A 25,227-nucleotide genomic window follows, 5' to 3' on the forward strand; every position below is an offset into this window, starting at 1 on the left:
ATTGCTGTTTTTATTACAAAACTTCAGTACTATTTGATTTTTAACCTTGCATGTGTATTACTTTGATTAAAAATTAAAATTAATTTAAAAATGGGCATACCCATAATAAATTGCTTCCACCTAGAGAAAAATTATTGTTTAATAGTTATGTTTGACTTGTTAATTATAAAAATGTAGAGTCTTGATGTAATGAGATTTTCTAGAAAGTAGATTTACTCTAAGGCAGTTCGAATTTGGCCCCCAGCTAAGAATTGTAGCTCTGGAAATACCAGGGGAACTAACAAAACAATCAGTATTAACTGTGCGGCTAGCTCATCAAGTCCTGGTCCTGAAATCGGCCCCCATTAAAGATGTGGGGTGTGGAGTTTGTGATTTGCCACAAAGCTGTGGTTGCAATCCCTGGCTTTCGGATGAAAGGTAGGACTCTGACATTTCAATCTCAGTTGCTACTCCTACTCCATAGCTAGTGTTTCTTTCCCTTAATAAAATAAATGGATTCCTTGTCCCTTGGAAAACCTCCAGACTACTTTCACTCCCTCAGACTGTGCTTTCTGGAATCATTTTCACATATCACATTTGTTAATTTTAGCTCTTGACTTAGTCCCAGTAAGACTTACGCAGGAACACAGACCATCATCTGATCTGGTAAGGGGGCTCTTTTGGAAATAACAATAGCTACTGTATATGGAGCACCTTCCATACATTATGTTTAATCTTCGTAACCCTGTGAGATAGCCCCTCACCCCCAGTGTTAACGGTCGAAGAAATGAGGGCTCTGAGAGGTGAAGTCAGTTGCCCAGGCCACCACAGTGGATGATGTACACGTGCCGTTCGGAGCTAGGCTGCGTGAGTAGCTCATTCAGCCTCTGCCGTGTTGCCTCCCCGTCTTACCAGTCCAGAGTCAGCAGGCCTTTGTGACACTTGACCCCCAGGTAGTGCTATCTCATGGGAAAACTTGTAAGAGATGCACGTGTGTCCTTGTACAGTGGCCGAAATGGATGCGACTGACTGATGTGGTCTTCTGAGCCGCATTTTCCTTTTGTTGGACCCACACTGGACCCAGCAGGCTCTCGCGGGAGAGTGTTTGCAGAGTCAGAGGAAGTGGGCTTTGTTGGCAGGTGCGTGTAAAATAGCATGCGCTTACTTCGAGATCTTTGCTCTCCCGCCCCCCACCCCCCAAAGTTACTGGCTGGGCCAGAAACAGGGAAGGGGTCTGTCACATTTGGGATCATCTGGTCCGGGGGGGTTCCACACCAAGCCCCATGTCGGATTCACCTGTCTCCCTTCCACCTGACCCCCCATCCTGCAGCTCCTGTCTCCTTCCCTTGACCCACTTGTGCCCCCCCCCCCCCCCACATTTAAATAGGACTGAACTCCAAACTTAAAAAAAATTGTCTTTAGCCTAAAATCTTTAAGAGAAGGGTCCTCTTTTGGTGACTTGTTCTAGAGTTGTGTGTTTCCTAGATTGAGGAAAAAATTGGTTTCAAATGAGAAAATTTTAGAAATATCCATTCACGTTTGTCCTATTTCCAGTGAAAACAAGCACGTCTTCTCTCTTCTAAAACAGTGGTTTTTGGAGCACGGGGGTGGCTCAATCCATTAAGCGTCCAACTCTTGATTTCGGCTCAGGTCATGATTTCAAGGTTCTTGACTTTGAGCCCCATGTCAGGCTCTGTGCTGAGGCCTGCTTGGGATTCTCTCTCTCCCTCCTTCTCTGCCCCTCCAACACACACACACTCTCTCTCTCTCTCTCTCTCAAAATAAATAAATAAACATTTAAAAAGTATATATATAAGGGGTGTCTGGGTGGCTCAGATAGTTAAGCTGACTCTTGGTTTTGGCTCAGGTCATGATCTCACAGTTCATGAGATTGAGCCCTGCATTGGGCTCTGCTCTGACATCCTGGAGGAGTCTGGGGATTCTCTCTCTCTCTGCCCCTCTCATGCTCACATGTGCACTCTCTTTCTAAATAAATAAACCTAGAAAATAAAAAAACGATATATACTTAATACGTTTTAAAATATTCTTCAATAGTTCTAGTTTTCTGAACTGTTTTCTTTTAAGACGTTTTCCCTAACAGTTAACGATTTTTATTTCAACCTCTAGCTTTGCTTATCTTACCCTTTCCCTTAAATTGAAAATCGTGTGCCATTTTGGAAAGGTCAGGGGCTCTGGACCATACCGCTTCCAGAGCTGTGTGAACTTGGACAGAGCCCTCTCCCCATCCCCCCAACTTTCCTTATCTGTGAAATGGAATTAAACTACCCAAAGTTCATGGGATCGTTGTAACACTGGTGCCTGGCACGTATCAGGTGCACATTAAAAGTCTGTTTCTTTCCCAAACTGGATGCAACCAAACCAACACGTTAGTTCACATCTTTTTCGTTTTTTTGCTTGTGTAAGTTCATGCCTTTGGATTTAAGGTTGCTCAAGGGAAACCTTTCTCGGGTCTTTTTTTCATTCTTGTAAGAAGATCGGGGCTCGCCTTTATTTGCTTGTAACAGCGCCTTTTGTACCTTGCAAATGAGTTTCAAACGCATCAAAAGCTGGGTCCAGTGTGGTCTGGCAGTGTACAGGTTGGCAAAATTTTCAATATTTGTTGTTGCTGATTCAGAGTGTTTCGCCAGACCTGTGGATGCATGCTTTTATAACTATAACTTAAAAGGTTTGGATGCAGTTTATAAGCATTACTCATTTTAAGAGGATTTGAGAGGATAAGGTCATTTTAGATTCAAGAAGAGAATATTCGTAATAGCCATTAGCCTTTTAAAATAAACTTACATCCCAACATGAAGTGCCTCACATGCAAACAAGTATTCGGACCTGTATTAACTGGTAGTATTCAAGGAAGCGGTCAGAGCCGCAAAAATGCCTGCCAACGTATAATTGTTGGCACTAAGCTGCCGATTTGAGTCCGGCTCTTTAAACCTGAAATGCTGTATCAGTGACACACTTTATTATTGTTTGGTCCAGTAATAAAGAACTTTCCGGAAGGGCACCAAAACAGATACTGTATTTTTCAGTTTGTCCTGGTGGCACCCTTTCAATTCTATTTTTGGTGCTACGTTTGGGAGTTTGAAAGATTCAAGACAACACTAAGCCAGTCAGCTGGCACTACCTGCAGGCCCTCTAGCAGAATGAGCGTGCCTCCCAGAGTCTAGATGGCACCCACAGTCACCACTCTCGTCTCTTGTGTCTGCAGGTGCGCACTTACCGTCCTGCCCACGCCTTCTTAGGTGCTCATGAGGCCTGAGCTGGTGCCACAGCACTAACCACTCAGTTGCGGGACAAACACATTTTGTACACCGATCACAATTCGGTAGGACGCTTCCGAAAAGTTATTAATGCCCTGGCTGAGAACCCCGGTGATACGCACGAGTCACGTCCAGTCCACTTGTGAATTTTTATGTGCTATATTTGGCAGACCTACATGAAGATCTTGTTACTGAGCCATTCCAAGATGCCCAGGTTTCTGTTGTTACAGGATAGGCTGGAAAGTATAACAGATGAGTCCAGCTTTGCCTTCTGGGGTTGACCGTTCGTAGCCAGGGTCTCTTAACCAACACTGGCTCTGAAATATATGTTAGCTATTTTTTTTTTTAATGTTTATTTATATGGGGAGGGGAGGGGCAGAGAGAGAGGGAGACACGGAATCCGAAGCAGGCTCCGGGCTCTGAGCTGTCAGCACAGAGCCCGACACAGGGCTCAAACCCATGAGCAGTGAGATCGTGACCTGAGCCGAAGTCGGACGCTTAACCGACTGAGCCCCCCGGGCGCCCCGATATGGTAGCTATTTAACCAAAGATACAGATCTCCAAGGCTTTAATCCATTTGGAATTTATTGTTGATGAGAGGGTACAGTGTAATCCTCCGGTCAGGAGCCTGATCCTTGGAACCAGGCAGACCAGCGTCGGTTTCCAACTACGGGACCTTGGGCAGGGTGCTTGACTTTCCTGACTACCAGGTCTTACCCTGAAGATTTGGGATAATAACCACCCCAGTCCTCACAGGATCGTTGTGCAAACGCAGCGTTGTAACGAATGGACCATGTTTCTCCTAAGAGTCTGACGCACATCAGATCTACTCCTAAGATCTTCCACGAATCCTTTCTTATTACTACTCATGTGTTCTAAGATGTGAGCTACATTGATTTTTTTCTCTGTTGCAGGGCAGTTACTTCGTACTACTTATTAAATTCCTTTTCTTATTGTTACAGAAATATATATGATATTTATTAAATTCGTTGGTATGATTGGGTTCCCTGTTATGGCAATGAAATGGGTTTCAAATAACGGTACCCCGTGGCACTCACCAAACCAAGGGGGAAAAAAATCCTTGTGGAAGAAAATAAGGCAAAGAAGGGACCCAGGCCCTGCCTCTGAGAATTTCTCCTTGTGAAAGCTCAATTCCCTTTACATATAATCAGAAATTATGTTTGAACTTGAACTCACACCTCTCCTCCCGTTTCCAACCATCTCCTAGTCTGAATGTAGGATTTGACAAACGTGTTGCATACCTGTGAGGTTGTCATGTTGGTTCTAGCTCTGATTATTCATTCTTTATACACCCACTGAGTTAGCCTTAATCACTGTAGACTCCGTGAACGTGAAATGAGACCAGCACTGGTAGCTGCAGAGGAATCTGCATTATTCACCAACATTTTGGGGACACAGCGTTTGCCTGAGTCCCGCGCACCCGCCGAGCTGGGCTGTAAGCGGTGCAGGTTGGCGTCTCGCCACGGAGATGCTCGAGGTTGCAAAAGTGGTGGCCGAGCAGGCCTGCGCTGGCGGCAGCCAGAGTAGCCCGTGTGTCTTTCTTGGGCCGTTAGGACTCGGCAACGTTGAGAACCACTCGGTGCTGCACCTGAAATCAGCACCCGTGTGGACCTAGAAACCGGCCCCGGGTTGGTTTTGGATCTCGGCAAGGGGGCCGGGCCGGGTCGGGCCTGCCGATCGCCCGCGACGAGCGGGGCCGGCCGACCGGCGCGGCGCCGAGGGGGTTAAGGCGGCGGCGGGGGCGGGCCTCGCGGGCCGGGCTCGGGGCCCTTTGTTAACAGGCGCGTCCGGAGCGGAGACGGAGACGCGGCCGCGGCCATGGGCGGGCGCGCGGGGCGGCGGCGAGGCGGCGTGGCGGGGCCGCCGGGGCGCGGGAGGGCGCGCGGGGCCAGCGGGGCGCGCCGGGCCTGAGCGCGCGGCGCAGCGAGCCGGGGGGCGCCGGCCCCCACGCCGCCGGCCCGCGAAAATGTTGGAGATCTGCTTGAAGCTGGTGGGCTGCAAATCCAAGAAGGGGCTCTCTTCGTCCTCCAGCTGCTACCTGGAAGGTAAGCGCCGGCTGGCGCCGAGCGCTCGAGGCGGCGGCGGGGCCGCGGGCCGGGCCTTCCCGGGCCGCGCCCGCCCGCCCGCGCTCCCTCCGCGCCCTCCCTGCCCCTCCCTTCCCTTTCCCTTTCCCTTTCTCTTTCTCTGCCCCCCCCCCCCCCCCCCCCCCCCGCCTTTCTTGCTCTCTCCTGGTCTTTCCCGCGACCCCGCCTGGGCGCTGCGGGCCGAGCGGGAGGGTGCGGGGCTCCGGTCCCCGCGCCCTACCCTGGGAGCCCACGCCGGGATGGCGGTGTCTCCGGGCCCCCAGCCGGAGGGGGGGGGGGCTCTCCCCGAGAAAGTTTGAGAAAGCGAACTCTACAGGCCCGAACGGCCCTGTGAGCCCACGTTGTGGAATTTCCACCGTGAATTGGGAATTATGTGTCAAAAAGGTCGACCCGTGTTTGTGAAACATGTGATTCTCATTAAGTGTCGTGTACAAAGGAACACCGCTCTACCATTTATGGATGCGGAATTTCAAGTGATCTTTCTACCCCACGCCCCACGCGCCCCCAACCCCCAACCCACTCTTATCTGCAGACCACGACGAGGTCTTAGGAATTCTCCCTTTTCGCGGGGATGGGGGAGGCGAAGTTACACATTTGAGGAAGGCGTTGTGAATGAGTCCAGCGTACTTGGCGGGGGAGGGGGGGGCCTCATGTTGGGTTCGCTCCATAAAGTGCAGAACCAGGAGCATCTTTCTTTTTGCCTTTTTTCCGTTCCGCTTTCCTTTCCTTCTCTCATCCCCTGTGCCCTTCTTTCCTGTTGTCTTTCTTTTTCTTTGCTAGTAACAACTGAAAGAAAGTGAACCGGGGAGGGTGCGTGGGGGTCGTCATTTTGGACTTGAAATCGACCTGACTTAGGGACCGGACATCCCAGACGAAATCCTGCTGGTATTTCTCTGTCATTTTCACTGAGGACTTAAAATAGGAATAGAAACGTAAAGCTCATCTGAGAACAAGTTGGATTGCTGCTAGTGTGCCATGAAGTTGTAACGTACTTCTTTTTAAAAGGAAGGAGAAATAAACGAAGGCCTCATAAATGGTCTAACCTCTTTTCCTTCCAACTTTTTTTTTTTAATACCCCAGTGACCCTCACCAGCCACCTTTTTTTTTTTTTTCCTTTTTGATTTGAGGGCCTGCCTGGAGTCACATAAGCAGCTTAAACCATAAACACCAGTGATGCAGGTGAAACCTGTTTGCTCTTGCTTTCGCAGGATGTGGACATGCATCCCTCTTCCCTGCCTGCGATTTTGGGCCTTCGAGCCGGCTCACAAAATCCACCATTTGGAGGGAGGAGATGGTTTATTTGTCCCTGAAAGTTGGCATTGGAAGCGGCCAAAATCATCTTCAGTTAATGCGTCGCTTATTTTCCAAGTTGCTCAAAATTCTGAGCACATTCTCATTTACATCTGTATCGAGTTAGTGTTAGGCATTATCTCCATTTGCAGATGGACGCCCACGGGCGGAGTAGATGAACTGGACTTTCAGAGCTGTGACATTGTTTTTGTTTTCTTGGGGTAAACCGGAGATTTAGGGCAGACTGTTTTCTTGGGGTAAACCGGAGATTTAGTGCATAGTTGAATTATTGGTTTTTATTTTAGGGGGTGGATCTCATCTAAAGCGTCTTACTGCTTCCTGTCCAGCCTTTCTGTTTTTTTACTGACCTCCTAAGTCAATCAATTAGTGTTTATTGATACCCGCTCAGGGCGCAGGCAGCTCAGGGCACAGAGAGTCGAATATAAGTCAGCTTTTGCATTCTGTCAAAGATGGTTCCCGCCGTGAATGCGACCTGATCATGCATCTATGCGCTCCCCAGGCCTAGCTGTCAAAGCAACAATTAAACGCTTACTATATGCCAAGCAATGTTTCAGTATTTCTATATGATTCGGTGTGCGTGTTTCTCATGATGGCCCTGTGGTTATTTCCACTTTACAGATGAGGAACCTGAGGCCCCAGAAGGTTAGGAAACTTGTCTAAGGTCCCAGAGCTAGCAAGTGGTGATGCTGGGATTTGAACCCATACCGTCTGGCTCCAGAGAGCCGAGTTTCAGCCATTCGGTGCTTTACCAACTGTGACTGTGACCTTTGGCACTCTCTGTGGATGTGGAAATGGCAGCTTCAAGAACGTCTGAAATAAGGCTATTCTTTCTTTCTTTTCTAGAAGACTAATACTGATAAAAATGATCATCTTTTGCAGAAGAAAATTTAAATGTATATTAAAATAGCTGTACATGATTTTAAAAAAGAACATTTTAAAAGGGTATTTAGTTGAAAAGTAATTGTGTCTCCTACCCAGTTTCCCTACCCAGAGGCAGTCACTCAGGAGTTTTCTTGCGTGTCCTTCTGGACATATTGTATGCGTATAATGAGCGTTTAAAACATTTGAATTTTGCGTTCCAACTTTGTGGAAATGTGTGTTTATAGGCAGTATGTATTCACCATGACCACATTTAGCTTTACAATCTTAGGTTGACTTCAAACACCCAGCTTTCTGATTATTGCTTCCCCCTAGAGATGTGGAAGAAAACATGAACACTGGCCATGTAAAAAACATTTTCTTAATGTTTATTTTTGAGAGAGAGAGAGAGACACACACACACACACAGAGACAGAGAGAGACAGCACGGGCGGGGGAGGGGCAGAGAGAGAAGGAGACACAGATCCCGCAGCAGGCTCCAGGCTCTGAGCTGTCAGCACAGAGCCTGACCTGGGGCTCGAACCCCCGAACCCTGAGATCATGCCTGAGCCGAAGTGAGGCGCTTAACCGACTGAGCCCCCCGGGCGCCCCGAGCACTGGCCATTTGAATTATTTTTTTTTTTTTCCCCCAGTTCACTCTTCTTTGTTTACGTGTGTATTTGCATACATCGTTCATGAATATTGTACATGTATATGCTAGCTCTGTAGTGTGGAATCAAAAGTAATGTGAAGTGAACTCTTCTTGAACTTGCAAAATTTATTTTAAGGGCCGCTTTAAAATGCTGCTTTTCAGCAGTTAACTTTCTGGCAAATACTTTATGTGGTGCCAGCTGCACAGATATGTACAGTGTTAGAACTTCTGTAGAGCAGCCCAGGCTCTCTTTCTAAATACTCTCTCCTGGGCTCATCACGTGCTTCCCTTGTTTAGTAACAAAGAAAATGCCAGCCTCTTCCAGGAACCTAATGGAAAGCCAGCCAGTTCTCCTCGCTTGAGGTGACATTAAAACTGGTGAGCATTTATGATGTGACAGGCTCTGGCACCAAGCGCTTTGTAGACACCCTTACCTTATTTGCATACCGCCGCCCTGAGGTTTCTAGGGAGGAGGAGGAGAAAGGCCCCTGTGCCCTTTGGAAATGCTTCTGAATTTGGAGTCAGGAGATCCATTTTTGTCTAACCTCTCTCGGCCTCTCTGTTTCTTTGCCTCTAAGACAGAAAGAACCAACATCCTCTGTCCAGCCAACCTTGAGAGGATCGTTTTGGGGATCTAGGAGATGGTTCACGTGAAGGTTTTGAAATCGATAAAGTGCTGACTGTTTGCATATATACCCGCATGAGGTTCCTTTGAGAGGTCCCTAAATGCAGACAGTTTCGTGGCTAGGGCATTGCAGAGTCCTCTTCTCGTGTGACACCCGCAGCTCCAGAGCCAGCCAGCCGGGGCCTGGATGCCAACCCTGCTGCCCGCTGGTCCTGGGCATCGTGCTGTCTGAGCCTCGGTGGCGTTCTCATTTCCAAATACAACTCGTGGTAGGCCCTCCTTCGTTGAGTTGTGAGATTTGCGGGAGAGATTTCACTTACATTGTTCAGCACAGAGCCTGGCACAGAGCAGGATGTTAGCACATATCAGCTGTTACTTTAAACAAATATTGAGCCGTCTAAAAGGTTGGCATTGCCAGTTTCTCCAATGGCTGAAGTCATGACAGAATCGAGCTGAACCTACCCATAGTTTTTCTTGTTAACAAGACAGCTTGTTTCCGTGTTTGCTCTGATGCATAAAATTAATACTTCTATCATCAGTTTTAAGGAAAAGTATCTTCCCTTTTCCTGATCCTTTTTTTTTTTTGTAAGTTTTAATTATTTAAGTATTCTCTACACCCAACGTGGAGCTCGAACTCACGACCCCAAGATCAAGAACCCTGCGCTCGCCTCACTGAGCCAGCCAGGCGTCCCCCCCACCCCCGCCGCCCCAGATCCTTTCTTACGCCCATGCTGAATGTTTTAATTGTGGAAAAGGAATCCCCTTGATTCATGATTGGCATCTTACTCTTTCCACAGCTCCAAAGATGTGAAGACTGAACATCTACCTCTCATTACCTTGTTCTAAAATCGTCATAATTTTGCCAGTGTAATCGCTGATCCGAAATAGAAACAGGAAAAATGGTCGACGGAGAAATTAAAAAAAAAAAAAATACATAACACCGTTGTACAACACGATAGTTAGTTAACAGCACTGTATAGTTAGTTAGACTATAGATGTAACTATATAGTTATACTATAGATAGTATAGTTAACAGCACTGTGCCGTATATTTAAAAGTTGCTAAGAGAAGTAGATCTTAAGGGTTCTCATCATAAGGAAAAAACATGCAACTGTGTGGTGATACGGATGTTAACGAAACTTACTGTGGTAACTAATCTTTTCACAGTCTACATACAGCAAGTTGTTAGGTTGTACGCCTGAAACTCCTCCTACACAATGTGATATGTAAATCATATCAATAAAACTGGAAAAGGTAAATACAAGACCATAAGATCAAGTGGGATATGGGAAGAATTTAACTTTCCGTCTGTAATAGCAGATCATAATTAAACACCCAGAAAGATTCATAAAATAAATTCTTAGTTTTGGGGGGCTTGTGGGTTTTTTTGTTTTGTTTTGTTTTACTTTTTTAAAGGAAAAGCACACAGCCCATTGAATTCCTTGTACTCATCACCAGCTTTAATAATTCCCAACGTATGGTCAATTTTAAATTGTCCTTTTTAGTGCAGCTGGCAGGCGTCCGTCTCCTAATCGGAAGGTCCCGAATTTGAGCCTCAGAGAGGGCAGATTAAGTCATTTTTCATAGTCGGCTGGGCCCAAGATTACCTTGGTTAAAAAAAGAACACAGAGCAAATTATGGTCAATCTTGTTTTCTTGCCTCGTTGAAGTTCTACTTCCAAAGCCGTTTGGAAAAACAGCTTGCTAATTACTGACATTTGAGAGTCTAACTTTGCCCTCCGATGATGAGAGTTGTCAGTCCCCGAAATTGGCGTTCAGATCCTTCTTTCTTAACCCACATCTAGGTACTTTGTTACACTGTCTGTGTTGGGTGACAGAGAAGACAGACGAGGGAGAAAGAGAAAGAGGTGGGAATTAAGGAGGAGAGGGAGGCAGAGACCCAAGAGGAGAAAGGCTGAGACCAGAAGGGGAGAACCCAGGGGACACGGGACGGGGAGAGGATGGCAGAGGTGGGCAGAGGAAGAGATCCAGAGGAGAGGAAGGGAGAGAGCAAGATCCAGAGAGAGAGAGAGAGAGAGAGAGAGAGAGAGAGCGAGAAAGCAGTGCAAGGGGCTGAGTGTGAGCCATGCAGACTGATGGATGGGAAGCCGTGGGAGAGGCACGTGAGTAACCTTCACCTCTGCCTCTGTCGCCTGGCCTCTCAAAACACCTGTCATGAGAGAGTCTGCTTAATAGACTTATGGGGGGGGTGAGGAGGTGGGGGGGGTGGGGTAGTGTAGCACCCTACACGGAATGCCTTAAAACTGAATTGAAGGGGCGCCCTGGGTGGCTCAGTCAGTTGAGCGGCCGACTTCGGCTCAGGTCACGATCTCGCGGTCCGTGAGTTCGAGCCCCGCGTCGGGCTCTGTGCTGACAGCTCAGAGCCTGGAGCCTGTTTCGGATTCTGTGTCTCCCTCTCTCTAATCCTCCCCCGTTCATGCTCTGTCTCTCTCTGTCTCAAAATAAATAAACTTAAAAAAAAATTTTTTTTTTTCAAAAAAAAAAAAAAAAACGAATTGAAAAGGTGGGCCGTGAATAGAATCAGCCATTGCTTTTTGGAACCCAGATAGCTTTTTATGGTCCTGTTCAGTTACTCAGGTTAGCAATAGGAGGAATAATGGCAAACAAGACATTCTCGGGGATTCATCTGCCCTTGGGTAGCCCCTTCGGTGAGTCGGGTCTAACCTGACCCAGGCATCCTTGATGACCTTTTCAGGGAGATCAGGACATACGAAGTGAGTACTCGCAAACCATCCCCGGCCTGGCAAGGCAGAAGGGGAGGCTTTCAGTTTGCCGAAAAGGACCTGTGACAGAGTAAATGCTTCTCTGGTTAGCGGGCTCACTGCCCACAGTTTGAATTGGGGCCAGTGCCAGGATCTGGGGACCCTTTCCTCCCCCACAGACAAAAAAAAAAAAAATGTGTGGAGGGGCCGTCTGCCCATACCGGCCTGTCACGAGTCCTGTTTCTTGTGAAAGCACAGAGAAACGTACTTTTACGTTGCGCTGTGTTTCGGGATCTTGACCATGGTTTACATTCCATTTTTAAAAAAATGATTGCGTTTCCTAGATCTTTATAAAAGCATTCCTGGTAAAGTGCCATTTGCTCTCCATCCTGCTGTCTGCCGTTTCTGCAGGTTCACAGATAATTAAGGTACACTCTTCACTCCAGACTTAATATTTTACTTTGTTGCTAAAGACAGTCAAGTGCAAGGGGTTCTGCCTAGCTGTTCATTTAAATAAACACCTGGTGGTGCTGTATGTCCTGCCTAGCCCGGGGCAGAGGGTGAAGGCTGTGATAAGAATGCTGGTCTCAGGGCGCCTGGGTGGCTCAGTCGGTTAAGCATCTGACTTTGGCTCAGGTCATGATCTCGCGGCTCCTGAGTTCGAGCCCCGCGTTGGGCTCTGGGCTGAGCGCTCTGAGCCTGGAGCCAGCTTCAGAATCTGTTTCTCCCTCTCTCTCGGTGTCTCCCCCATTCGTTCTCTCTCTCTCTCAAAAATAAACATTAAAGAAAATTAAAAAAAAAAAAATGCTGGTGTCTGCCCCAGAGTTCACATTATTGTGGGGACAATAATAAATGAAGAAGTACTTGACCTGTAGGGCAGGGTCCTAGGGCCAGTTACCACACGTGGCGTTTGTGCAGAAATTCTCCACCTGCGGTGTGCGTGGAGCCCTTCTGACAGCCCGGTTGGGTAGATACTGTTGTTGTTGCCCTATTGTGCAATCGAGAAACTGAGGCTGGGAAATTAATGTCTTCAAGACACGGTAGACTGAATTTAAACAAGGCTTGTCCACCCTGGAGCCCAGGCTAACAGATTCTTCACCTATGAGGTGAAGGGGAGATAATCAGTTAGGGGTGAGGTGCAGGGAGGAGGGAGGACCAGTCAGGCTCACTAGAAGGGGTGAGGCCAGGAGGATGGAAAGTAGGCTGGGGAGGCATTCTGGAGAGAGTAAATGGCACTTGTCACAGTGCTCACAAGCTGGGGCAGCAACAAGCTTTGGTGGGGGAAGCTTCCAGAGGTTTGGGGAGGCTGGAATGGGGGACCAGGGGTTGTGGGAGAAGCTGGTCGCAGACCAGACCCTGCAGGGCCTCGTGTACCCACTTCAGGAGCTCGGACTTGATGATGACCCCAGCCATGCTGAGAGGGCCTGTTACACGCTAGGAACCGCGTCTTGCCTGTTAATCTGCAAACCGCAGTCTACCCTGCAGGGCACTTGACCGTCCTGTTCTTTGTGTTGCCACAGGTGACCCTGCTAGTACGTAGTGGCTGACCAGTGACGGGCAGGATCTCTTCCGCCTCTGCCAGCAGCCTTCTCCGTGGGATTTTAATAGGAGAGCCGCTCGGTCGGAGCTGCATTTTAGAAAGACCCCTCTGGTGGCAGTGTGGTGGCACAACGCAGTGGGCAGAGTCAGGGAAACCAGTCAAGGGCACGGTGGGCCACACGGACAGGACAGGACCCATCAGGGAGATTGAGGAGGAAAAGTGGCCACGATGTGGGTGTAAACTTAGCTGGGATGAGGCAGGGGTGAGGTGTGGGGGTGCCGTATTCAGAGTGGTTTGAAGATGGTGAGGTGTTCGTCTTTATGCTCCGTCTCCAGTAACCGTAGGCTTCTTTGACAACAGAGTCCTAGAAAGCGATACAGAATTCTTTTTATGTTTTTGCTTTTTGATGGAGGGGACTGGTTCTGTGTATCTTTCAGAAAGTTAATACTTGGACTGCTGATAGAGACGACGTGGAGAATTCTGTTTCCTAAACTTGATTTGCTAGGAACATTATCATGTAAAGATTCCAGGGGAAATACTTAAACCTTGGTCTAATTTTATGTATCTATTTAAATGTTTAAATGTTTGTTTATTTTTGAGAGACAGAGAGAGCGTGAACAGGGGAGGGCAGAGACAGAGGGAGACACAGAATCCAGAGTAGGATCCAGGCTCTGAGCTGTCTGCACAGAACCCGATGTGGGGCTCAAACCCATGAACTGTGAGATCATGACCTGAGCCAAAGTCGGGAGCTCAACCAACTGAGCCAGCCAGGAGCCCCACCTTGGTCTAATTTTAAGTAACTTTATTTTTTACTTGTTATTTTTATTATTTTTTTTTACTTGTTATTTTTAAAAGGAGTTTTCTCCAGAAACTCATTTAGCTTAATGCTTATAATGCCTGTAAGTGGGAAGTGCTAAAACTGCATTTATTTGTTTACTTATTTATTTTTAAAGTTTATTTACTTAGAGAGAGAGTAAAGAGAGCAGGCAGGGGAGGGGTGGAGAACCCCAACCAGGCTCTTGTCTTGTCCATATGGAGCCCAACACAGGGCTTGAACTCATGAACTCTGAGATCATGACCTGAGCCAAAATTAAGAGTCAGACGCTTAGCCAACTGAGCCACCCAGGCGCCCCCAAACTGCATTTGTTTAAAAAGAAAACTGCATAATTTGGACTTCTCACTAATTTATAGCAGCCTTCTTTTTAGGTCCCTCTCCCTGTCAGATTACAGGGGTTCTACTGAACCAAATCTATAGTGTAGGAGTTGTTAGCCTGGAAAGCCCTTGGGGTCTAGGATAGAATTCAGGGGCTCCATTTCCTTGGATGGGAAAATTTTAGAACTTTATTTCACTAACCTCTAACTGAAAATTAGTATTTCATTTTTTTAAGAACGTAGGTAACAAACCACAGCCAGGTTAGCAATACTGGTGACTTTGTCACCAGTAGAAATCTGATGTTTTCGTGTCCTGTAACAGTTGTGATTATCACTTACACACATCAGAACTTTGAAATGATAGTAGTTACTACTAGATCTTGTTTCTTTAATCCATTAATAAGTAGATACTTAATGCATTAATGAAGAAGCCCTGTATCACAAATAAATTTCTGTTTTTAAGATTTGAGGACTGTTTCCATACAGCTGTTTTCCCTTACAGCCCTCCATATTCTCTGCATTTGCAGACTTTTTTTTTTAATTTTTTTTTTAGTGTTTATTTCTGAGACAGAGACAGAGCATGAGCCGGGGGAGGGTCAGAGAGAGAGGGAGACACAGAATCCGAAGCAGGCCCCAGGCTCCGAGCCGTCAGCACAGAGCCCGACGCGGGGCTCGAACTCGCAGACCGCGAGATCATGACCTGAGCCGAAGCCGGACTCTCAACCGACTGAGCCACCCAGGCATCCCTGACTTTTTTTGGAGGCATCCGCAGACATCACCAGAGGGTCCACAGCAGAGGGATGAAGGTCCCTCCCTGAGTAGCCTCAGTGTGTCAGGCTCGCCTTGGATCCCTATGTTAATCCTGCTTCCCTTGCCAGGCGAGGTCTTACTCAGGAGCCCCTTCTGTGTAATGCTGGTGAGCGGGCCCCTCACACCTCCTCGCCCCAATGTCTGCGTTCTTAGAAATTCACTTGGTCTTCTATTTGACTTTTGCTATCCAGGCCGTGTACATTTTCACCAGCTGTGTTCTCTTCCCCCAAGGGGCAGAGGCCGTGTGGGGATTCTTCGCATCACTGCCACCTCGCCCTGCCCCTGCTCCCCAGCAGCTAACACAGTGTTTGGGGGTGCTGGGAAGATGTTGTGAAGTGTGATGTTAAGGCCAAGGCTGTATCCAACTAAGCCCGTTTTTTAAATAATTTTAGCCGCTCTGGGTGAGGGTGTAAATTACAAAATAAAGGACCGTGTAGAAAGTGGGTAAAAGGACTTTCATCAAGGTCGGATTGTGGGAAATAATACTTTTCCTCTAAGCTCATATTCTAAAAAGTTGTAGGAGACCGTTGTATACTGACTTGAGAATAGTCTGAGCATGATCTCATCAGTTGGAACGGAGTATGAAATAAAACACGAAGCCTTCCCTCCTTTTTGAGGGATCTGTTTTATAGATTTCTGAATTACAGAGATTCCTTGAACTGGAGGGTAATAGTGAAAGGCCCACAGAGGAAATAAGAATAAACAACAAGTGTTTAAAGAATTGCATGTGAGCAAAAGGAGAGGGAGTGTTTATCACGCCTGACACACCCTGCCCCCTCCCGACCCCCCCTCCCTTCCCCTCCCCTCCCCTCCCCTCCCCTCCCCTCCCCTCCCCTCCCCTCCCCTCCCCACTGAAGGAGAGCCCACTCGGCTCTGTACTCACAGAGCAAACCGAGGCCTTGGGCACCAGCACCTACAGGAAGGTGGGAAGCTTCCCAGGGATGTTTTCCCTGGAGGTGAAATCGCTCCCCTCGGGTCTGTGAAGTAGCCTCACGGGCCCCTGAAGGTCACCAACATTTTACTTCTCTTCCTGTTTGCCCTTGGTGGGTGCAGGGGCAGCCCCTGGCCGTCTAGACCAGATACGCCTTATCTGAGAATCTTCCGTAAACATTTTTGATCACTGACTCACAACTTTAAGAAAGGATTATTTTTGTATAAGAAGATCTTTAACTTGTACTTTAAAGACCCAAGCCATTTTCTTAGAATACTTAGAATATTTACTTAGAAATAAGTTAAGCAGGCATGGGCCCGAGCATGAGCGCAGGAGAAGGGCGGGGGGGGGGGGGGGGGGGGGGGGACACACAGAATCCGAAGCAGGCTCCAGGCTCTGAGCTGTCAGCATAGAGCCTATGTGGGGTTCAAACTCATGAACCATGAGATCATGTGACTGGAGCCGAAGTTGGATGCTTAGCCGACTGAGCCACCCAGGCGCCCCAACAGATGCTGAAATTTCTTTCCCAAGACTTAACAATAGCCAAAAGATCCATTGGAAGAACAGAAAAGGGGAGCTATTTTGGACATCTTTCTTGAATGAAGCTTCGGGGCTTCTTTAAGGGTCCGACTTCCTGACAGTGGGCCTGGCAGAAAGTCCCCGCATTAAGCCAGGAAGGTTTAAGTACATTCTGCAGCGTTGGCCTTGTGAGCTGTGATCATTTGTAAGGTTGACGAGCACAGTTCACTATGAAATGAAGCAAGGAACTTGGCATCTATGCATCGTGAGTCAATTTTGACATCAGCCTGGATGGGGAATTGACTGGAAGGTTTTGGTGTCGGACTGTGGCTACACTTCAGTGTCTCCATCCAGAGGCGTGCGTGGGCATTACTTCCCTTTGGGCTTCGGCCATAAATTTGTGGAATGGAGTAAGAACTAGGGAGGAAAACGGAGAGACTGCCTTGGATTTCCTGACGTCCTGGTGAATCAAAAAGCAGTGGGAGGCCCTTTCCTTCCTGACAAAGGGCTCATCCCCTCGCGAGAAATTCCCAGCGTCCGTCTCCCTGCCGGGGACAGTCCCTCTTGAACCCTGACTTGAAATCCACAGGCAGCCCTGGGCGAGTATCGGCCTTCTGCCTCTTCCAGGTGTTTTCCAGGCCACTTCCCCCTGATTATGTAACTTTGATCAAATCCAGATGCTGCAGAATGTTTGATAGAAGAGGTCAAATGGCATTTGAGAAGAAAAGCGTTTCTGTATTCATGACTTGGGTTTAATTTCCTGTGTGGGCCTGGTCTGCCAGAGTTGTGTGCTCATGGCCGCGAGGTTGGGACTCCAGAGGGAGGTGCACAAATGTTTTTCCAGGACAGCACGAGGAGATTCCTCCTCCCCCAGGGTTCTTTTTCAGGTTAGATGATCAATTATGGAAGTGTCAGCTGGCTTCTGCTTACGATGGCCGTTTCTCTATTTTTGTCACTGTTTTCTGAAAACAACCCACATCCATTGTGAGAAATGAGCCAAAATACAGAAAAGAATAAAGAAAATGTTATATGTTTGTAATCCTACCCCCCCCACCCCCACCCCTTGTCAACTACTGTTCACAGTTTGGTGCAATTCCTTCCGTACTTTGTTCAGTTTTTACAAAATTGGGATCACGCTGCAAATGACAGGTTGTAGTATGAGCACTTAATGCATTATTACGAGTATGTTCCCAAGCCAGTAGTAGTTTTTTTGTAAAAATATCTTGAATGATGTTCTGAATGTATTCTGTATTACGGATGGACCACAAACTAACTTATCTTTTATTGATAGATACCTTGTACTTCTCTTTTTCTGTGCTGTTATTTCAAAATTAGCATATAGAGGGGCACCCGAGTGGTTCAGTCAGTTACACTTCCGACTTGACTTCGGCTCAGGTTCGTGCACACGCTTGCTTTCTCTCTCTTTCTCAAAAATAAACACTTAAGAAATGTTAAAAACAATCAGTATCTAGAAATAATCATGTGGGTCTCGGGATAATTGCTGGAGGTAGATCAAAGGTTATGGAATTATTTAGAGATTCGATTTGTATTTCCAGTTGCCCTCCTAACGTGTCTAGCGCTTTCTACAGCAGCCGCTAGCTTTGCATGAGAGTTGCATTTCAAGCCTTACACCGACTTAGCCTCAAGAAAATGGATCTGCCCATTTGATGAAGACTTTGCATTTCTTTGATTATTAGCCAGGCCTAACTCGCTTCCCAAGTTTAATGGTAATTTAAATTTCCTGTGAATTGCTTATTCATGCTTTGGTCCGTTCCTCCCTCCTCCTCCTCCCTCCCCCACCCCCCCAGTGGAGGATTTATCTTGTTCTGTCGATATGTATCACGTTAAGAATCCTGAGGCTCATGGTGTTACTTAATATAACCACAATGGAAGCTCTTTGGACTGGCTTCCACGTGACCGACCTGTTGGGTTGACCGTCATGCTCTTGCTTCCTGTAACACCTGCCTCCCCAGTGCCCGGGACCCACGGGATAGGGCAGCCAACCCCGCCACTCCTCTGCCGCTTACTGCTCTTGGCCACACCCAGAGCCCCTTGTGTTTCTTTCCACGTCTCTTGATTTCGGATACGCTTGTTGTTTTAATTACTTGTTCAACATGAAACCAGTGAAATGCAGTTGTAGGAAGAGAATTGTACCTGTGAACTTCAGATGGACGCCTCAGACATAGTCAGTAGAGACGGGTGGTTTTAAACGTTGCTACCCGACCGGGTGAGAGCGAGCCAGTCGTAAGCCAATAGATGGTATATGGCTCCCATTTCTCCCCCAGCCTGCAGCAAGCTGAAGCTGGGAATGTGCTTCGCACGTGCCCACCCTCGAAAGGACAGGCCTTGTCCCCGCAGAGTCAAGGCCAGCAAACCAACATGCATTCAGGTGGGGGTGGGAGAGCCCACATCTTTGAAAAAGATAATTTTCTGCTTTTAACTAGCTTTTTTTGGTTAATCGATCAGTCCCCAATCACGATTGTGCTAGGTGTGCCTTTAGAGCCCGTATGAACACTCAAGAGAATGGGGGCCCAGCCCATCACCAAGGCTTCTAGGAAATGGCAGTGTTACAAGACCCTCTTCCTTGAAATGATCTTTGCCCTCATGATTCATGAAATGAGACGACCAAACAGTAATGACAGAATTTGGGATTTACTCTTTTAGCAAATACAATTCCTAAAGGTTCACTTCAGTCAGGAGTACAAAAAGCTAGCATCGAAAGACCCTCGTTTTTCATGTTGTATCGGTTCATTACAACGAGATATAAAAAAAATTTTTTTATGTTTATTTATTTTTGAGAGCGAGAGCAAGAGAGAGCTTGAGTGGGGGAGGAGCAGAGAGAAAGGGAGACACAGAATCTGAAGCAGGCTCCGAGCTGTCAGCACTGATGTGGGGCTCAAACCCACGAACCATGAGGTCATGATCTGAGCCAAAGTCAGATATTTAACCAACTGAGCTCCCCACCACACCCCCGCCCCCAGGCGTCCTCTGTTTTTTTTTTCTTTTTTTTTAAGTTTTTTTTTTTTTTTTTTAAGTTTTATTTATTTATTTTGAGAATGAGAGAGATGCAGGGTAGAGGGGCAGAGAGAGAGAGTCCCAAGCAGGCTCTGCTTTCCATTTTTAACTGAGTTCATTTTGAATGAATGAGTTTAAAAAGCTGAAGCCATTTAGGAACAGTAATTGCCACCTTGGAAGGAAAATGCTTGATGCTTTTCACAAGGTTTGGGGAAGGAAGGGTCCGTTTTTATTCTACGGCCTTTCTTATTAATACAAAATGCGTGTGGATGTTATGAAATAAATTAGAAAAGTATAATGATGGAAGCAGACTGTTTTTGCTCCTGAGAATGAAACTGATTTTTTTCCCCCACCTCTTCCTGTTCCTTTCTTCTTTTCTCTTCCAGAAGCCCTTCAGAGGCCAGTAGCGTCTGACTTTGAGCCCCAAGGTCTGAGCGAAGCAGCTCGTTGGAACTCCAAGGAAAACCTTCTTGCTGGTCCCAGTGAAAATGACCCCAACCTTTTTGTTGCACTGTATGATTTTGTGGCCAGTGGGGATAACACCCTAAGCATCACTAAAGGTAAAAGGGCCACAGACCAAATGGGGGGTTGCAAGAGACAGAAATCAGGGGAAACTGGGGCTTGACTGAATACCCCTTCACTGACTGAAATAGCAGCTTTAAAGTTGGAATGCAGGGAGGTCCCAAAAAAAAGCCCAGCATCTTTATAAGAGAGCCACTTTTCCTAAAGGAGAAGAGTTCCTATATGAGAAGTCCTTAGAAAACGCACATCCCCTATTTCATAGTGAAAGGGACACATGGGCCAGACACGGAAAACACTTTTATTTTTATTTATTTATTTATTTTTTAAGAAAAAGTATCTTTTCCCTAAAAAACGTCCTTATGTTAGGAACAGAACACTTGGGCAACGCAGCGTGTATTATTTACGAAAACCGAGGCTGTGTATTTCTCTGCATGTTCTGTATTCTTCCACGGACCCACAAATGCGTATATTTATGCAGATTTGTTCCAGCGAAGCAGGTAGTTAGGAATTTGGAGACGTTTTAGTAATCCTATAAGAATACATGGGAATGAACAAAGCCAGCGTTGGAAGCTGATGTCTGGTTTGATTCTCTTCCAAGGTGAAAAGCTCCGGGTTCTGGGCTACAACCACAATGGGGAATGGTGTGAGGCCCAGACCAAAAATGGCCAAGGGTGGGTCCCGAGCAACTACATCACGCCGGTCAACAGTCTGGAGAAACATTCCTGGTACCACGGGCCCGTGTCCCGCAACGCCGCCGAGTACCTGCTGAGCAGCGGGATCAACGGCAGCTTCTTGGTGCGGGAGAGCGAGAGCAGCCCCGGCCAGAGGTCCATCTCGCTGAGATACGAAGGGAGGGTGTACCACTACAGGATCAACACCGCTTCCGATGGCAAGGTAGGGGACCCCAGACGGGGCAGCTGACCGGCTGGGGGTGGCGCGTGGGGATGGGCGGCTAGCCTTTGGCCAGGACGACCCAGAGCTCCTGCCACTGGGGTCGAGAAGTTACCGCGGCAAAGCTCAACCGGGAAGATGCTCGAAGACGGCCTCTTCAAGGGACCGCAGGCGTCGTTCCGGTAGCCTGTGAAAGCCCTTCTGTCGAGGACTGATCACGTGATGTGATAAGTCCATGGGCCCGGGGCGGCCCTGTGCCTGTCCTGCTGGGGTTTTGTGGTTAGCTGTTTCATAAGACGGGGAATTACCTGTTGGTTCTTGGACGCACTGCTTATAAGATATTAAGTCTCTTCCTTTTTAAAAAATCTATCGTGGTAGCAGTTCATCTCCAGTGGGTGAAGTTGCAGTAAATAGATAGGTACTTTTAGGGTAAAAGGCCCCTTAAGAGCACTTCCCCCAAATGAGTACATGACATTCTTCCTACAGATAAGATCACGTGTGTATGTGTCTACATGCGGATACATACATACACACACACAGGTTTTAAACAAAAATGAGATCGCATCATCATATCAAGAGGTTTCCAAACCCAGATTGTACTTTTTGGGTTTTTTGTTTGTTTTTTAATGTTCATTTTTGAGGGAGAGACTATGCCAGCAGGAGAGGGGCAGAGAGAGAGGGAGACACAGAAGCCCAAGCAGGCTCCAGGCTCTGAGCTCTCAGCACAGAGCCCCATGTGGGGCTCAAGCTTGTGAACTGTGAGATCATGACCTGAGCCAAAGTCAGGCGCTTAACCGACTGAGCCACCCAGGCGCCTCTGTTTTTAAGTTTATGTATTTTGAGAGAGACAGAGACAGTAGGGGAGGGGCAGAGAGGGAGAAAGAGAATCACCAGCTGGCTGCGTGCTGCCAGTGCAGAGCCTGACACGGGACTCGAACCCATGAACCGTGAGATCGTGTGACCTGCGCCGAAACCAAGAGTCGGACACCTAACTGACTGAGCCACCTGGGCACCCCCTCACTTGTAGTTTTGTAAGAGTTGATATATGTGGTTTTGTGATCTTTATATGAACACTACTTAAGAGTCCATGAAGGGATGGGGGGGATTAACATTTTCTGGGGTCCTGCTGTTGGCCGCTGCATTTTTCAGTCTCATTTAAACTTCACCTCAGGGGGCGCCTGGGTGGCTCAGTTGGTTGAGCATGCGACGTTGGCTCAGGTCGTGATCTCCCAGTTTGTGGGTTCGAGCCCCACGTCAGGCTCTGTGTTGACAGCTCACAGCCTGGAGCCTGCTTCGGATTCTGTCTCATTCTCTCTCTGCCCCTCCTCTGCTCATCTCTGCCTCTCAAAAATAAATAAATGCAAAAAAAATAAAAAATAAACTTCACCTCAGTCCTCGGGGCAGAGGTTGCTGTGGACTACGGCATTTTTGCATTAAGGAGATGGGAACTTAAGAGGGAGAACATGTCTTGCCCGGAATCACATCCTACGTGATCGATGGAACCAGGCTCGGGCCCTGCTATAGACCCTGCTACACTCTGCCAGTGTCGAGGGCAGAGGTAGCAGATTATCGGGCTGGGTCTAGATGCTGGATGTGTTTTTTAAATGACACGTAATGTGTGCACATGTTTTAAAAAAAAAAAAAAAAAAGAACATGGGGCGCCTGGGTGGCTCGGTCGGTTAAGCGTCCGACTTCGGCTCAGGTCATGATCTCACGGTCCGTGAGTTCGAGCCCCGCGTCGGGCTCTGTGCTGACAGCTCAGAGCCTGGAGCCCGTTTCAGATTCTGTGTCTCCCTCTCTCTCTGCCCCTCCCCTGTTCATGCTCTGTCTCTGTCTCAAAAATAAATAAACATTAAAAAAAAAATTAAAAAAAGAACAAAATGAATTAGAGTGGGAAATAATTCCGTCTCCTAATTCCATTCCCCTGCCCAGAGGGCCCCCCCCCCCCCACCGTGACCAGTTTCTTCCAGAGTTCCCCAGTACAGGTTTACGTTTATATTTTTTTAAAAAGCACAAATGATGCAAACGCCTCACTGGTCTGCATCTTGCTTTTCCCACCTAGTAATATTTTTTGAAGATTGCTTTCCTGCAGCGCATTTAGAGCCATCTCATTCTTATTAATGAATGCCTCGCGCGGATGGACCATCATTCACTGAAGCAGTCCCCTGGGGGTTGAGTTTTAGGTGGTTTCCAATCTTTGGCTGTTGTAAATAACACGAGGTGGCTTTCACACCTTTAAAAAAAAAATAATGTTGGCACACTGTATGAAAACATTTACAGTAGCACCCAGTCCTCACTGGTAACAGAAGATTCTTGAAACCCTACTTACCCTCGCTAGAGGTGATGCACTCTTGGTATTTTGTATTCCATTCAGTTCGGTTTCATTTTCTTTAAAAGTTCTGGCCAGAATCCCCTCAATTTATTTCATAGACCCCCTAGTGGGTCACATCCTGCGGTTTGAACATATCGCACATACTTTGTTTTGGGTATAAGTGTGTGTATGCGAAGTAAGTTGCTGGAACTGATTGAAGGTTCTGTGCATTCAGTACCTGCGTAGATGTTGGGGCGCCTGGGTGGCTCAGTCGGTTGAGTGTCCGACTTCGGCTCGGGTCATGATCTCGCGGTTGACGAGTTCGAGCCCCGCGTCGGGCTCTGTGCTGACAGCTCGGAGCCCGGAGCCCGCTTCAGATTCTGTGTCTCTCTCTCTCTCTCTGCCTCTACCCCACTCACAATCTGTCTCTGTCTCAAAAATAAATGAACATTTAAAAAAAAAAAAATTTATGTGGGTGTTGTCAGATTACCTCCCGTAGAAATTGGACAGATGTGTTTCCTCCCCTTGCTTCTGGTGAGACCTGCGGCCTCTATGAGAAGTGTAGGAGGGCTTGTGTCCCTCCGCCTCATCAACACTGTGTTTAGCAGGCTCGTGGAAACCTCTGTCCCGGATGGGCCACGACGGTCTCTTGTAACGTGTAACGTACGTGCATCGTGTTTTGAGGGATCCCTGTACCATTTACTAAATTCATCTTTTCCTGCATGTTTGAAATATACCAGATTAGCTTATGCATTTTGGGTCTGTCGATCTGCTCTCTGTTCTCTTCCCATACCAGAATTAAAGTACGTTTCAGTGTGGGGTAGGGCTGGGCCCCTCCTCCTAACCCTCTTAGCATTTTTATGGCTCTCCTCACCCAAAACGAATGCATGTGTATTTCTCTTTTTCACATTCTTCTCTGTTGTCTTTCGCGCACATCCCAAAGTCTTCTGGCCGAAGTCCTTACTGCTGCTACCTGGTGCTTTTCGTGACGGCAGAGGTTTGTACAGGAGCACAGGGGCTTGCTGATGCGTGACCACAGACCGGCCCTATCAGCTTGTGTTTTGGGGCCTCGTCCTACCCCGGATGTGGAGCTGGGTCCTTCCATTCTGCGAGGGTGCATTCCAGGGTGGCGGGCCCTGTGAAACCGTGCCTTCAGACCACAAGGGTTCCTCTGTAGTGAATTAGAAGAGCAGAGCACCCCGCCCGTGAGGGAGGTGATCTCCCGGAGCTGACAGCTTGCTTCCCATCGGTGCTGTTTATCCAGCGGTAATCAGTTGAGGTCTGTGCTGCGCGGGGCCCCGGTTTCTCCTCCCCGGAGTTGTTTAATCAGGCATCCTAGGAACAGATTCGGGCAGGCGTGATCTAGTTTGACGACTCATGAGCCGCCGGTTGGTCCAAAATACTGTTCAGAGGGAGAGAGTAAGGCCTGCGTGTGGGATACATGATTCAGGGAATTTGAGAGGCGTCCGATGAGGATGCCAACCCGTCGGTCGAAAAGCCGGCCAGGGGTGTGCCAGGGGCTCCTTTCATTCCGGGTTGGAGCACAGGGAACTCATTCGACCGGGCGGTGTCCGTCACTGGGCGCCTCACCCGAGCGTGCTGGGCCTCCTGCCGTCTTGCCTCCCTGGCAGAGACCCCTCCCTGGCAGAGACCCCTCCCTTCAGCTGTCCGAGCACCTGGAGACGGCTCAGCCCCCGGGGTTATCGGGCCGGCCATCTGCGGAGGCGCCTCTCTGTGAGGCCTGCACTTGAGGGGCTGTGTGGGGTGGGATCATGTTCCTGGAATGAGGGGAACAGCGTCAGAGGTAGTGGGGGCGGTATCACAGCCACGCATGAGACCGTGTGGCTCGGCCCTGAAAAAAAAAGAACTCACATAGCAGAGCCTTGATGCAATCCTTTTTGGATTTCTGAGGGGAAAATTTAAGGTCGGTAGGAGGGACGGGCCGGGGTTGCATAAGTTTAATTCTTATTTTCAAACAGCTAATCTTCACACAACGACTGAATATGGCA

General features: G+C 47.9%; 1 protein-coding gene across 10 annotated transcripts in view; it reads left to right on the forward strand.

Moving 5' to 3' along the window:
* The window catches only part of ABL1 (ABL proto-oncogene 1, non-receptor tyrosine kinase), a 149,362-nt gene that overhangs the window by 93,221 nt on the left and 30,914 nt on the right, over positions 1-25,227 (forward strand). For 9 of the 10 annotated variants that reach the window (XR_006210838.1, XM_042965330.1, XM_042965334.1 and 6 more), the window contains 2 exons: positions 19,881-20,054; positions 20,615-20,910. Coding sequence is in view for 9 of the 10 variants with exons in the window: in XM_042965330.1 (XP_042821264.1) it covers positions 19,881-20,054; positions 20,615-20,910 (470 nt within the window). In the remaining variant the exon portion in view is untranslated. Of the gene's footprint in view, positions 1-5,206; positions 5,321-19,880; positions 20,055-20,614; positions 20,911-25,227 lie in introns of those variants that run through there. The other variant, XM_042965336.1, reaches the window with a different exon arrangement.

The sequence above is a fragment of the Panthera tigris genome, chromosome D4 (genome assembly GCF_018350195.1).
Source record: "Panthera tigris isolate Pti1 chromosome D4, P.tigris_Pti1_mat1.1, whole genome shotgun sequence".
NCBI classification, from domain to species: Eukaryota; Metazoa; Chordata; class Mammalia; order Carnivora; family Felidae; genus Panthera; species Panthera tigris.